At 46.5% G+C, this 16,473-nt stretch overlaps 1 protein-coding gene across 1 annotated transcript; it reads left to right on the forward strand.

Moving 5' to 3' along the window:
- Nucleotides 1–6,154: 6,154 nt before the first annotated feature.
- Nucleotides 6,155–11,794, forward strand: LOC311116446 (ribonuclease inhibitor-like; the record flags this gene model as incomplete). The annotated part of the gene is made up of 6 exons (XM_084191531.1): nucleotides 6,155–6,165; nucleotides 6,763–6,936; nucleotides 9,012–9,185; nucleotides 10,849–10,895; nucleotides 11,494–11,739; nucleotides 11,772–11,794. The coding sequence occupies 6 exons, from the start codon at nucleotides 6,155–6,157 to the stop codon at nucleotides 11,792–11,794; spliced, it is 675 nt and encodes a 224-aa protein (XP_084047657.1).
- Between the last annotated feature and the right edge of the window lie 4,679 nt (nucleotides 11,795–16,473).

The following is a 16,473-nucleotide window of genomic DNA, read 5'->3' on the forward strand; positions in this document are numbered from 1 at the left end:
CGCTGCAGAATGCTGTGGTAGCCATGCTGGTTAAGGGTGAATTCTAAATAAATCACGGACAGTGTCACCAGCAAAGCACCCCCACACCATAACACCTCCTCCTCCATGCTTTACGGTGGGAACTACACATGCAGAGATCATCCGTTCACCCACACCGCGTCTAACAAAGACACAGCGGTTTGAACCAAAAATCTCTAATTTGGACTCCAGGCCAAAGGACAAATGTCCACCGGTGTAATGTCCATTGCTCGTGATTCTTGGCCTAAGCAGGTCTCTTCTTATTATTGGTGTCCTTTAGTAGTTGGTTCTTTGCAGCAATTCGACCATGAAGGCCTGATTCACACAGTCCCCTCTGAACAGTTGATGTTGAGATGTGTCTGTGACTTGAACTCTGTGAAGCATTTATTTGGGCTGTAATTTCTGAGGCTGGTAACTCTAATGAACTTATCCTCTGCAGCAGAAGTAACTTTGGGTCTTCCATTCCTGTGGTGGTCCTCATGAGAGCCAGTTTCATCATAGCGCTTGATGGTTTTTGTGACTGCACTTGTTCTTAAAGTTCTTGAAATGTTCCGTATTGACTGACCTTCATGTCTTAAAGTAATGATGGACTGTCATTTCTCTTTGCTTATTTGAGCTGTTCTTGCCATAATACGGACTTGGTCTTTTACCAAATAGGGCTATATTCTGTATACCCCCCTACCTTGTCACAGCACAACTGATTGGTTCAACCACATTGAGAAGGAAAGAGATTATACAAATTACCTTTTAAGAAGGCACACCAGTTAATTGAAATGCATTCCAGGTGACTACCTCATGAAGCTGGTTGAGAGAATGCCAAGAGTGTGCAAAGCTGTCATCAAGGCAAAGGGTGGCTATTGTTAGGCTAGGTGGGGACTCAGGCGCAGAGACGGACACACGGACAAAGAGGGTGAATTAAGATGTTGTTTATTCAGCGTGTTTTGGCAGAGAGAAACAGTTCAGGGTGGAGCAGCTTCAGACCGGGGTAGGAGCTGAGTGGGGTGGAGAGCCAGTAGCACTGAGAGCTGGATGAGGAGGATATCAGACAACAGATGAGCAGGTTGCGGCGTGGGAGTGGCAGGCAGGCAGGCAGCAGGAACAGACGGGATCTGGTCGAAGGAGAGACAGGTTACAAACGTGGCAGAGACAACTATAATGCTGAGAGGGTAACAACTAAACTGAGATTGCTGTACAGAGCCAAGTTACCACAGGTGGTGTAGGAATGAACTGGCGCTGGAGAGGTGGCCAGCCCGGGTAGATAACTGCTGGTTGATTGGTGACAATGAGCTGCAGCTGGATGTAACTGAGCAGGAGAGAGAATGGCCACGCCTCCTGACCTAGATCCTCTGACTGGGCTGCACAGCGGGAGGAGACAGACACAGACAACACACACAGGGAAAAAGGGAAAAGGAAAACAAGCGGGGACAGGAACAACAGTGCCGGACCGTAACAGTACCCCCCCCCTCAACGGGCGCCACCCGGCGACCCACCCGGCTTGTCAGGGTGGTCCCTATGGAAGTCAGCCACCAGCTGCGGGTCCAGTATAAACCGCCGGGGAATCCAGGACCTCTCCTCGGGACCGTATCCCTCCCAGTCCACCAGGTACTGAAGCCCTCTACCACGCCTCCGGACGTCCAGCAGTCTCCGCACCGTGTAGGCTGGATAGTCGTCAATAATACGCGGTGGCGGAGGGGGATCCACAGGCGGACACAAAGGGCTGGAGGAGACCAGCTTCAGCTGGGACACGTGAAATGTAGGATGGACTCTCATGGCCTGGGAAAGCTTCAACCGAACAGCCGAAGGGTTGATGATGGAGTCGATCTCGAAAGGACCCAAATACCGGGGCGACAGCTTACGGGAGTCAGTGCGCAGAGGGATGTTGCTGGAGGAGAGCCAGACTCGCTGACCAGGCTGGAACTGGGGAGCGACTACCCTGTGCCTGTCCGCCACTCTCTTGTTACGCTCTGCTGTCCGTAGAAGGGCCTCACGGGTGTCCACCCACACCTTGCGGCAGCGACGAAGGTTATCCTGAACTGACGGGACGGCTAACTCCTTTTCCTGAGACGGGAACAATGGCGGTTGGTACCCCAAAGCCGCCTCAAATGGTGAGAGGCCGGTGGCAGATGAGGTGAGGGAATTGTGGGCATATTTGACCCACGGGAGGTGTTTGGCCCAGGTGGACGGGTTCTGGGATGTCACACAGCGTAGAGCAGCCTCCAGGTCCTGATTGGTCCTCTCAGTCTGGCCATTGGACTGGGGATGGAACCCTGATGAGAGACTGACAGAGGCACCCAGAGCAGAACAAAACACCTTCCATACCCGAGAAATGAACTGTGGGCCTCTATCGGACACTATGTCCACAGGTATTCCATGGAGACGGAATACATGTAGGACAAAGAGGTCGGCTGTCTCACTGGCAGACGGTAATTTTGGTAATGCAACAAAATGGGCAGATTTAGAGAATCTGTCCACGATGGTGAGTATGGTGTCATTACCTTCAGACATAGGAAGTCCAGTGACGAAGTCCAAGGCCACGTGAGACCAAGGACGACTCGGGACTGGGACAGGCCGCAGCAGGCCCGAAGGAGCCCGGTGGGAAGCCTTATTTTGGGCACAGATGGAACAGGCCGCCACGTATTCCCGGACGTCAGCCTCGACGGATGGCCACCAAAAGTGCCTCTTCAGTAGCGACAGTGTACGGTTCATACCAGGGTGGCAGGAGAAGCGCGAGGTGTGGACCCAGTTGAACACTTGCGGCCGCACGGCTGCGGGAACATAGAGAAGGTCGGGGGGGCCATCGGCCGGTCCAGGTTCCGACTCTTGTGCCGATCGGACGAGGGACTCGATTTCCCAGTGAACAGCCGCCACCAAACAGGAAGCGGGCAGAACAGGTTCAGGATTGCTGGAGTCTTCATTGTCTGTAAACTGGCGAGAGAGAGCATCAGGCTTGACATTACGTGTGCCAGGACGATATGTTAAAATAAACTTGAACCTGCTGAAGAACAGAGCCCATCTGGCCTGACGGGAGTTTAGCCTCTTGGATGACTGGATGTAAGCCAGGTTCTTGTGGTCTGTCCAGACTATGAAGGGTTGCTCTGCTCCGTCTAGCCAGTGCCTCCACTCCTCCAACGCCAACTTGACAGCAAGCAACTCCCGGTTACCCACGTCGTAGTTCTTCTCAGCAGGGGTCAATCTCCTGGAGAAAAAGGCCACAGGATGGAGCTTCTGGTCCGTGGGGGAACATTGTGACAGGACAGCCCCCACCCCCGAATCAGAGGCGTCCACTTCCACAATAAACTGCAAACTGGTGTCTGGATGAATAAGAACAGGTGAGGTGGAGAACAGTTCCTTCAGTGTACTCACGGCTGACTCGTCCTCAGGCGTCCACAGGAATGGCACCTTTGGGGAGGTGAGCTTGGTCAGGGGGGCAACCACTCGGCTGAAACCCCTGATGAAGCGGCGGTAGAAGTTGGCGAAGCCCAGGAAGCGTTGTAGCTGCTTCCGAGACGTGGGTGTGGGCCACTCCGCAACCGCTCTGATTTTGTCAGGGTCTGGTGACACTTGTCCCCGCTCGATAATAAAACCCAAAAAGGGGACGGACTGCCGGTGGAACTCACATTTTTCTGCTTTCACATACAGTTTATTTTCCATGAGGCGTTGGAGAACCAGACGGACGTGGGAGACGTGTTCATCCTGTGACTTAGAGAATATTAGAATGTCATCCAAATAGACAAACACAAAGCGGTGTAGAAAATCCCTCAACAGATCGTTAACCATGGCCTGAAACACTGCTGGGGCGTTAGTGAGACCGAATGGCATGACTAGGTATTTAAAGTGTCCGAGAGGGGTATTGAACGCAGTTTTCCATTCGTCTCCCTGCCTGATCCTAACGAGGTGGTAACCGTTACGCAGGTCGAGTTTGGTAAACACGGTGGCACCATGAAGGGGTTCAAATGCTGAGTTGATGAGAGGCAGGGGGTACGTATTTCTGACTGTGATGTTATTAAGTCCTCTGTAGTCAATGCAGGGGCGTAATGTTTTGTCCTTCTTCTCTACAAAAAAGAACCCAGCACCAACAGCGGAAGATGAGGGACGAATGATGCCAGAGGCTAGGGAGTCGCCTATGTAGGTTTCCATAGCTTCTCTCTCAGGACGGGACAGATTGAAAAGCCGACTGGACGGCAAAGGGGCTCCAGGCAGTAACTCAATAGCGCAATCGTATGGCCTATGAGGTGGTAGTGAAAGTGCTTTGGACTTACTGAATACCTCGGCCAGGTCCAGGTACTCTTCAGGGACTGAAGAGAGGTCTGGGGGGTTGACAGGGGAAGCAGGGGAACCTACAGAGGGCGGAATAGCCGACCCAAGGCAAGCAGAATGGCAGTGAGTGCTCCAACTGTGTATTTTGTGGTTTTGCCAGTCAATATGGGGGTTGTGAAGGCTAAGCCAAGGGAAACCGAGGATAAGAGGGGAGGCCGAGGAGGAGACTACTTTAAACTGGATGGTTTCTTTGTGATTGCCGGACAGCATGAGAGAAACGGGGACAGTTTGGTGGGTGATGTTGGCAAACTGATGGCCGTCTATAGTGGTTACTGTTATAGGCTTAGGCAGGGGCTTAACAGGGATCTCAGCCTGAGTGACCAGGTTAACGTCAAGGAAACTATCCTCAGCACCAGAGTCAATGAGAGCAGCTAATGGGAGAGACAGATTCCTGAACTGGACTGTAGCTGGGATAACTAGACGGGGTGCTGTGGGCATTGAGTCAGGTGTAGCACTCGCAAGTACGCCCACTTTTACCTGCGAGCTTTGTCTTTTGGGCGAACCGGACAGTTAACCAGGAAATGAGTGCGGTCCCCACAGTACACGCACTCACCAGCCCGCATGCGCCGTTCCTTTTCGGCAGGGGACAGACGAGCACGGCCCAGCTGCATGGGCTCGTCTAGTTCCGTGGAGGGAACCGCTGAGGTGTGTGGGCGGTGTCCGAGTGGTGGTGTTGCTCGGGTTGCAGAAAGCGAGGGGGCCCCGCCTGCGGTGCGGACCCGACCGCCCCTCTCCTGTCTCCTCTCCCGTAGCCTGTTGTCTATTCGTGTAGCAAGGGAAACGAGAGAATGAAGGTTAGCAGGCTCATCACGAACAGCTAGTTCATCCTTAATCGTGTCACTCAAACCGTTAACAAACGCTCCCTGAAGAGCTTCGTCATTCCACTTGGAATCGGCTGCCAAGGTCCAAAAATCAATGGCGTATTCAGCCACGCTACCCGTGCCCTGTCGTAGCTTCAACAGTCCCTTTGTGGCGGTCCCGGCATGGTCTAGGTGATCAAACACAATTTCCAATTGAGAGGAAAAATCGTCAAACGACAGGCTGGCAATCTGCTGAGTAGAACAAGCCGCTTCTGCCCAAATCAAAGCTTTGCCCCTCAGTAACCCCAGAGCGTAATGTACCTTTGAGGATTCCGTGGAGAAAGACAGGGGCTTCTGTTGGAACACCAAGCGGCACTGAAGCAGGAAACCACGGCATTTGTTCAGGTCCTCTGTGAAAGGTTCGGGTGAGGTTGTAGGGGGTTCCCGAAGGGCAGGAGCGGAAGCCGAGCCTGGAGCAACTGTAGGAGGAACAGGCGGTGGAGAAGCAGAGGGAGGAAGAGTAGTGAGTGTTACCAGGTTAGCTACCTGAGAGGTGAGCTGAGATACTTGATCCAACAACCGCTGGTTGTTATCCAATAGAGACCGGATGAGTTGGTCGTGTTGTCCCAATAACATTCCCTGTGAATGGAGGGCGCGTTGTACGCCATCACCCGTTGTTTCATGTGGCATCTCTGCTGAGTCCATGTTTGGCCAGTTCGTTCTGTTAGGCTAGGTGGGGACTCAGGCGCAGAGACGGACACACGGACAAAGAGGGTGAATTAAGATGTTGTTTATTCAGCGTGTTTTGGCAGAGAGAAACAGTTCAGGGTGGAGCAGCTTCAGACCAGGGTAGGAGCTGAGTGGGGTGGAGAGCCAGTAGCACTGAGAGCTGGATGACGAGGATATCAGACAACAGATGAGCAGGTTGCGGCGTGGGAGTGGCAGGCAGGCAGGCAGCAGGAACAGACGGGATCTGGTCGAAGGAGAGACAGGTTACAAACGTGGCAGAGACAACTATAATGCTGAGAGGGTAACAACTAAACTGAGATTGCTGTGCAGAGCCAAGTTCCCACAGGTGGTGTAGGAACGAACTGGCGCTGGAGAGGTGGCCAGCCCGGGTAGATAACTGCTGGTTGATTGGTGACAATGAGCTGCAGCTGGATGTAACTGAGCAGGAGAGAGAATGGCCACGCCTCCTGACCTAGATCCTCTGACTGGGCTGCACAGCGGGAGGAGACAGACACAGACAACACACACAGGGAAAAAGGGAAAAGGAAAACAAGCGGGGACAGGAACAACAGTGCCGGACCGTAACAGCTATTTGAAGAATCTCAAATATAATATATATTTTAATTTATTTAACACTTATTTGGTTACTACATGATTCCATATGTGTTATTTCATAGTTTTAATGTCTACACTATTATTCTACAATGTAAAAATTAGTTTTTTATGTTTACAAATTTGAATGAGTAGGTGTGTTCAAACTTTTGACTGATAGTGTATATATACATATATGAATAGATATGGCAGGTTTCAGGACACTGATGTATCTGAAAATGTTTTAGAAATATATTTTCACCACCAAAGAATAGAAGTGTGGTTTTAATATGATTTGATTCTGCAGGCTGTCAGGCTGTCTAGTCACAGAGGAAGGCTGTGCTTCTCTGATCTCAGCTCTGAAGTCAAACCCCTCACACCTGAGAGAGCTGGATCTGAGTAACAATGACCTGAAGGATTCAGGAGTGAAGCTGCTCTCTGCTGGACTGGGGAATCCCCACTGTAAACTGGAGACTCTGAGGTCAGTATTCCTGTAGTTGGTCAACAAGTGATAACTGTTCACCAGAGCCACATGTGTTTACCAGGCACACATAGTCCACACCATATGTATTTGGACAGTGAAGCTTACAGTTTTACATTTGGTGCTATGCTCCAGCATCTTGGATTTGAGATAAAACGTTTCATATTAGGCAACAGTATGTAATGTCACCTTTTATTTGATGTTAATGGTGAGAGGTTAGCATGTTTTGTTGTATCCTCTGTAACTCTCTCACTCATTATTATTCATGATTTATTCATTATCTTTCTTTATCATGGCATCATCAGGATTACTTTAGTAGTGTTTAGAAACATGTTATCTACTCACTTAGACAGAAAATTACTCCAGTCATCATCCACCATTCAGTTACTTTTGGCCAAAACATAACCCAAAACACAACGAAAACAAACTGCAAATACAACCAATGAGTTTGGGACCAAATACTAAACTTTTGACTACTTTAATACACTATAAGTTAATTGGTCAGAATACTTATGACTTCTTCAAATAGGGGGACTAGTTACATAAAGTGCTTTCATTTCTAAACGGTGAAACAGATATGTATTAAAATAACCTAAAATAATAGGTGACATTATATACTGTCACCTCATATGAAACATTTGATCTCAAATCCAAAATGCTGGAGTATAGAGCCACATTTAAAATGTTATCTTCACTGTCAAACTAGATATAGTGTGCACTGTATACTCAATAGAATCTAAATCTGATACCTCACTGTCTGTCTTTTGACTGATACTGCTTTTTAAACTGGTCTGGTCAGTCTACTCAAATATTCGTACTATACATGTTTCTATCTACAAGCAATACTTTGATAATTTGTCATTTCTAATAATGAAACATTCATTAATTTATGAATAGATATGGCAGGTTTCAGGACACTGATATATCTGAATGTGTTGAGAAAATATATTGCCACTATTTTCACCACCAAAGAATAGCAGTGTTGTTTTAATATGATTTGACTCTTTGCAGGCTGTCAGGCTGTCTAGTCACAGAGGAAGGCTGTGCTTCTCTGGTCTCAGCTCTGAAGTCAAACCCCTCACACATGAGAGAGCTGGATCTGAGTAACAATGACCTGAAGGATTCAGGAGTGAAGCTGCTCTCTGCTGGACTGGAGAATCCCCACTGTAAACTGGAGACTCTGAGGTCAGTATTCCTGTAGTTGGTCAACAAGTGATAACTGTTCACCAGATCCACATGTGTTTACTAGGCACACATAGTCCACACCATAAGTGTTTGGACAGTGAAGCTTACAGTTTTACATTTGGTGCTATGCTCCAGCATTTTGGATTTGAGATAGAATGTTTCATATTAGGCGACAGTACAGAATGTCACCTTTTGTTTGTAGGTTAATGGTGAGAGGTTAGCATGTTTTGTTGTAGCCTCTGTAACTTTCTCATTCATTATTATTCATGATTCATTCAAGATCTTTCTCAATCATGGCAGTCACAGGCTTGATGTAGGCATTGCATTCAAAGAATATGGGATCAAATACTAAACTTTTGACTACTTTAATACACTATAAGTGAATTGGTCAGAAAACTTATGACTTCTTCAAATAGGGGGACTAGATACATAAAGTGCTTTCATTTCTAAACGGTGAAACAGATATGTATTAAAATAACCTCAAATAAAAGTTGACATTATATACTGTCACCTCATATGAAACATTTGATCTCAAATCCAAAATGATGGAGTATAGAGCCACATTTAAAATGTTATCTTCACTGTCAAAATAGATATGGTGTGGACTGTATACTCAATACAATCTAAATCTGATACTTCACTGTCTGTCTTTTGACTGATACCGCTTTTTAAACTGGTCTGGTCGGTCTACTCAAATATTTGTACTATACATGTTTCTCTCTACAATCAATATATGATCATTTCTAATAATGAAACTTTCATTAATTTATGAATAGATATGGCAGGTTTCAGGACACTGATATATCTGAATATGTTGAAAAAATATATTGCCACTATTTTCACCACCAAAGAATAGCAGTGAGGTTTTAATATGATTTGACTCTTTGCAGGCTGTCAGGCTGTCTAGTCACAGAGGAAGGCTGTGCTTCTCTGGTCTCAGCTCTGATGTCAAACCCCTCACACCTGAGAGAGCTGGACCTGAGCTACAATCACCCAGGAGACTCAGGAGTCAGACTGCTCTCTGCTGGACTGGAGGATCCACACTGCAGACTGGAGAAACTCAAGTATGTAGAGGGTTTATGTCAATGTTCATATCAGACATGTTGGAGTTATCAGGCTAGTTAAGACAAACATTCTGACCACCACTAAGTTATATAAAGACTGTGTGTGTCCAGTGTGTGTGTGTGTCCAGTGTATGTTTCTGTGTGTGTGTGTCCTGTGTGTGTGTTTGTGTGTGGTGTGTTTGTGTATCCAGTGTGTGTGTGTGTGTGTCCAGTGTGTGTGTGTCCATTGTGTGTGTGTGTGTGTCCATTGTGTGTGTGTGTGTGTGTTTGTCCAGTGTGTGTGAGTGTGTGTCCAGTGTGTGTGTATGTGTGTGTCCCTTGTGTGTGTGTCCAGTGTGTGTGTGTGTGTCCAGGGTGTGTGTGTGTGAGTCCATTTACACACACAAACACACACACTGGAAACACACACACTGGACACTGGACACACACACACACACACACACACACACACACACACACACACACTGGACACATACACACTGGACACACACAAACTAGACACACACACACACACACACACACACACACACAGGACACACACACACATACACACACACACACACGCTGGACCGAACACTGGACCCACACACACACAAACACACTGGACACACACACAATAGACACACACTCACACACACACACTGGACACACACACAACATCTGGACACACTCACACACACACACACACACTGGACACACACATACTGGACACACACACACACACACACACACATAAACACACACACACACACACACTGAACACACACACACGCTGGACACACACACACACGCTGGACACAAACACACACTGGACACACACACACAAACACACACACTGGACACACACACAACAACTGGACACACTCACACACACACACACACACACACACACACACACACACACACACACACACACACACACACACACACACACACACACACACACACACACACACACAAACACACACACACACACTGGACACACACATACTGGACACACACACACACACATAAACACTCACACACACACACTGGACACACACACATGCTGGACACACACACACACACACTGGACACACACATACACTGGACACACACACACTGGACCCACACACACACACACACACACTGGACCCACACACACACACAAACTGGACACACACACACACACACACAAACACACACACACACACACACACTGGACAAACACACAATGGACACACACACACACTGGACACACACACACACACACACACACAAACAACCACACACACTGGACACACACACACACACACACTGGACACACACACACTGGACACACACAAACACTGTACACACACACTGGACACACACACACTGGACACACACACACTGGACACACACACTGGACCCACACACACTGGACACACACACACACATACTGGACACACACACACTGGACAAACACACTGGACCCACACACACTGGACACACACACACACATACACATACACCCACCCTGGACACACATACTAGACACACACACACACACACACACACACACTGGACACACACACATACAATTATTCTTACCACAGCTTGGACAAAGTTATATGCTGAATGTTTGTGTGTGAGTTCAGGTGTATCCCTCAATGACTGTCTGTTCTTCTGCTTACCGCTACAGTGTGGAACATGGTGGAGAGAACACAATGAAACCTGGACTTAGAAAATGTGAGTGTTGACTGCTGTTAAGAATATGACTAATAATAAGTCTTCATTCAAGTGAAGTCAAAGTCAAAGACCACCATCATTACTTACTTGGTCATATTAAATATCAGCTGTAGTTCTACAGAAGCACAAATCAGGGACACCAAAGTTTACAAAGAGTTGCTTTGACAATGTGTGTGTGTGTGTGTGTGTATGTGTGTGTGACGTGTTCGTGTTACTTTAGAATGGGTGTGTGTCTGTGTGTGTTCAGGATGTGTGTGTTTGTGTGTTTGTGTGTTTGTGTGTGTGTGTTTGTGTTCAGTGTGTGTGTTTGTGTGTGTGTGTGTTCAGTGTGTATGTGTGTGTTCAGGATGTGTGTGTGTGTTCAGTATTTGTGTGTGTGTCTGTGTGTGTGTGTGTGTGTGTGTGTAATTAATGGGAATAAGTGTGTTTTATATTACCATACAGTATATCATATGATCATTCAACAAATCTCAAGTTACCTTAACTTCTCCTTTTGATACCTAGAAACATCTACATTAAATTAATTAGTGAAAAGTGAGTTAACATTCTAATGTGAATGATGATGATTTCTAATATTGTGTCTGGTTTCATCCATCAGATGTCTGTGATCTCACACTGGACCCAAACACAGTAAACAGAGACCTCTCTCTGTCTGAGGAGAACAGAAAGGTGACATGGAGGAGAGAGGAGCAGCTGTATCCTGATCACCCAGAGAGATTTCAGTACAGGAGACAGGTGCTGTGTAGAGAGGGTCTGACTGGGCGCTGTTACTGGGAGGTAGAGTGGAGTGGGTTCAGGGTTGATATAGGAGTGACATATAAAGGAATCAGCAGGAGAGGAGGGGGTGGTGACTGTGGGCTTGGATACAATGACAAGTCCTGGTGTCTGATCTGCCATGACAACAGTTACTCTGCAAGGCACAATAATAAGTTCACTACCATAGACGTCCCCTCCTCCAGCTCCCACAGAGTAGGAGTGTATCTGGACTGGCCAGCCGGCACTCTGTCCTTCTACAGAGTCTCCTCTGACACACTGACCCACCTGAACACATTCCACTCCACATTCACTGGGCCCCTCATTCCAGGGTTTAGGGTTCATGATGACTCCTCAGTGTCCCTGTAAATAATAACCATAGTAACACTGACACACACACACACACTGGACACACACACACACTGGACACACACACACACTGGACACAAACACACACACTGGACACACACACACACTGGACACACACACACACTGGACACACACACACACACTGGACACACACACACACTAGACACAAACACACACACACACACACTAGATTCACACACACACTGGACACACACACTGGACACACACACACACTGGACACACACACACACTGGACACACACAAACACTGGACAAACACACACACAAACTGAACACACACACACACACACACTGGACACACACACTGACACACACTGTACACACACACACACACACACATACAGGACACACACACACTGATCACACACACACACACACTGGACAAACACACTGAACACACACACACCGGACAAACACACACTGGACACACACACACACACACACACACACACACAGGACACACACACACTGATCACACACACACACACTGGACAAACACACCCACACAATGGACACACACACACTCTGGACACACACACACACTGGACACACACACACACACTGAACACACACACACTGGACACACACACACTGGACACACACACACACACAGAGGACACACACACACTGGACACACACACACACACACACACAAACACACACACACACACACACTGGACAAACGCACACACACACACAGGACACACACTCATACACACTGGACACACACCCATACACACTGGAAACACACACACAGGACACACACACACACACACTGGACACACACACACACCTGACACACACACAGGACACACACACACACACTGGACACACATACACACACACACACACTGGATACACACGGGACACACACACACACACACACACACTGGACACACACACACACACACACTGGACACACACACACTGGACACATTTCCATGTGTTGTATTTTGATGAAAGGAAATCCCATATAGCCTACTGGACAGGACTTTGCTATGGCGTCTTCTGTTTGGGTGTCTCAGGTCAGGTCTGAGCCATGATCAGAATGTGTCTCTGTGTCTATTTCCAGCCCTGCCATTTCTACCTGTCCTGATCTAGTGTTTCACCCCTGACCTCCTCACACCGTCTCACTGTCCATGTCTGCTTTTAGCTCCCACCTCTACTTCACTGTGTTATAATGGACCTTATGCTTGTTATGTCACACAAACTGGACAAACACACACAGACACCTGACACACACACACACACAGGACACACACACTGGACACACACACACACACACACCTGACACACACACACACACAGGACACACACACACACTGGACACACACACTCACACACACTGGACACACACACACACACACACCTGACACACACACACACACAGGACACACACACACACTGGACACACACACACACACCTGACACCCACACACAGGACACACACACACACTGGAGACACACACACACACTGGACACACACACTCACACACGCAAACACATACACACACTGGACACACACACTGGACACACACACATACGCTGGACACACACACACTGGACACACACACACACACACACACACTCACACTGGACCCACACACATACACACTGGACACACACACACGACACACACACACACTCACACACACTGGACACACACACACACACACTGGACACACACACACTGGACACACACACTAACACACACTGGACACACACAAACAAACACACACACACTTGACGCACACACTGGACACACACACATATGCTGGACACACACACACTGGACACACACACACACACACACACACACACACTCACACTGGACCCACACACATACACACTGGACACACACACACACACGACACACACACATACACACTGGACACACACACCTGACACACACACACAGGACACACACACTGGACACACACACACACACACACACACACACACACACACACACACACACACACTGGACACACACACACACTCACACTGGACCCACACACATACACACTGGACACACACACACACACACTGGACACACACACACACACTGGACACACACACACACACACTGGACACACACACTGGACACATTTCCATGTGTTGTATTTTGATGAAAGGAAATCCCATATAGCCTACTGGACAGGACTTTGTTATGGCATCTTCTGTTTGGGTGTCTCAGGTCAGGTCTGAGCCATGATCAGAATGTGTCTCTGTGTCTATTTCCAGCCCTGCCATTTCTACCTGTCCTGATCTAGTGTTTCACCCCTGACCTCCTCACACCGTCTCACTGTCCATGTCTGCTTTTAGCTCCCACCTCTACTTCACTGTGTTATAATGGACCTTATGCTTGTTATGTCACCTCTGTAACCAGTTATCAAACATACTGACCTTTCTGACCCTATCCCATGGCCCTACTTTCTACAACTGAACATTTAAATTCCTCTATGAGTTTTGTTTAGTGTCCATTTACTTATCTATGTATTTGTTGTATATTGGTGGTTAGTATGTGTTGAGATGATCACGTTCCAGATAAATGTTTGAACTGATTCCTGTCTCCTGTCTCATCATTATTGAATTGTTATACAGACGTGGTTATGAAACCCACCAGACATAACAAAAGATTGGTGATGAGTAAGTCTGAATCTACAGGAACTATTCTGTCTGGAAGAAGTGGGTTTTTACAACTGTTTAAAACTGTTATTTTTTTGTGGTCCAGTCTAGGCTAATGTTAGCAAAGTGTATTGCTAGCAGAGGCAAGTGCATAGTCGAGCTAACTAAGAAAGAGCGTTAACCAGTGGTGTAAAGTACTTAAGTAAAAATACTTTAAAGTACTACTTAAGTAGTTTTTGGGGGAGTATCTGTACTTGACTTTACTATTCATATTTTTGACTACTTTTACTTTCACTTCACTACATTCCTAAAGAAAATAATTTACTTTTTACTCCATAAATTTTCCCTGACACCCAAAAGAACTCGTTACATTTTGAATGCTTAGCAGGACAGAAAATGGTCCAATTCACGCATTTATCAAGAGAACATCCCTACTGCCTCTGATCTGGCAGACTCACTAAACACAAATGCTTTGTTTGTAAATTGTCTGAATGGTGGAGTGTGCCTCTGGCTGAATGTAAATTAAAAAAATAAGAAAATCGTCTGGTTTGCTTTATGTAAGGAATTTGAAAAGATTTATACTTGTACTTTTACTTTTGATACTTTAGTATATTTTAGCAATTACATTTACTTTTGATACTTAATTATATTTAAAACCAAATACTTTTACACTTTTACTCAAGTAGTATTTTACTGGGTGACTTTCACTTTTAGTTGAGTCATTTTCTATTAAGGGATCTTTACTTTTACTCAAGTATGACAATTGGGGACTTTTTCCACCACTGGAGTTAACATCGTCATGGACGGCAGAAAAGGACTCGAGACGGACATCGGAGTGGGAAAACAACGTGATTAAAAAGGAGGAATATACAGTGATTAAAGGAAAGGACATTTATTCAACTGTGAAGACAAACCTTTTAATTAAAACTGCTAAATGAGCGAACTTAGGAGGAAACATCAGTGAGTGAAGTGAATGAAGATCACGTGACTGAGGAAAATATTGCTTTGGTTGAGGACAATATTGAAGTGAGTGACAATCAGGAGCTTATTGAGAAATGAAAAACGGCTGGAATTGTTGGAAACATTGGACAGTTTGATGAAAGTATTGAGCAGTGGAGCTCATATACAGAACAGTTTGAATATTTAGTTCTTGTAAATGACATGGATGAGGACAACATTGTGCCTACATGTTTTAGTGTAATGGGGCCAAAGACATTTAATTTACTAGGCAGCCTGCTACAGCCAGACAGAACAGGTAATAAGACGTATGGGGATATTGTGGAGATACTTAAAGGACATTTTTCACCAGAACCACTAGTTAATGCTGAAAGGTTCAGGTTCCACAGGAGACATCAGGAAGAGGGAGAATCAGTAACAATGTTTGCTGCTGCATTAAAGAAACTATCAGAACACTGTGAGTTTAATGCTGTTCTAAATGACATCATTAGAGACAGACTAGTATGTGGGCTACGGAGTGAAGCTACACAAAAGAGACTGTTGACTGAAAGTCATCTGACCTTGGCAAAGGACATTGAAATCAGTGTGTCCATGGAACTAGCTGCTAAAGAGGCTCACCAGTTGAGTTCATCAGGAACTTAGTGGGTTCATCTAACAATCCTAATCATCAGCTGATACATTTTAATCTCATACACAGGGTAAACCTTCCACCTAGAAAACATAGTTTAATGAACATATTAACCTCTCTTCTGTGTGATCTATGTAATCAATGTAATGTTCTGTATTTATTTTTCTCAGTCACCTTGTGTTCTTGAACGTAGCCCTGTTTCTTTGTGTTCTTGAACGTAGCC

This window comes from Coregonus lavaretus (assembly GCF_964263955.1).
Source record: "Coregonus lavaretus genome assembly, contig: HAP1_SCAFFOLD_960, whole genome shotgun sequence".
NCBI lineage: Eukaryota > Metazoa > Chordata > Actinopteri > Salmoniformes > Salmonidae > Coregonus > Coregonus lavaretus.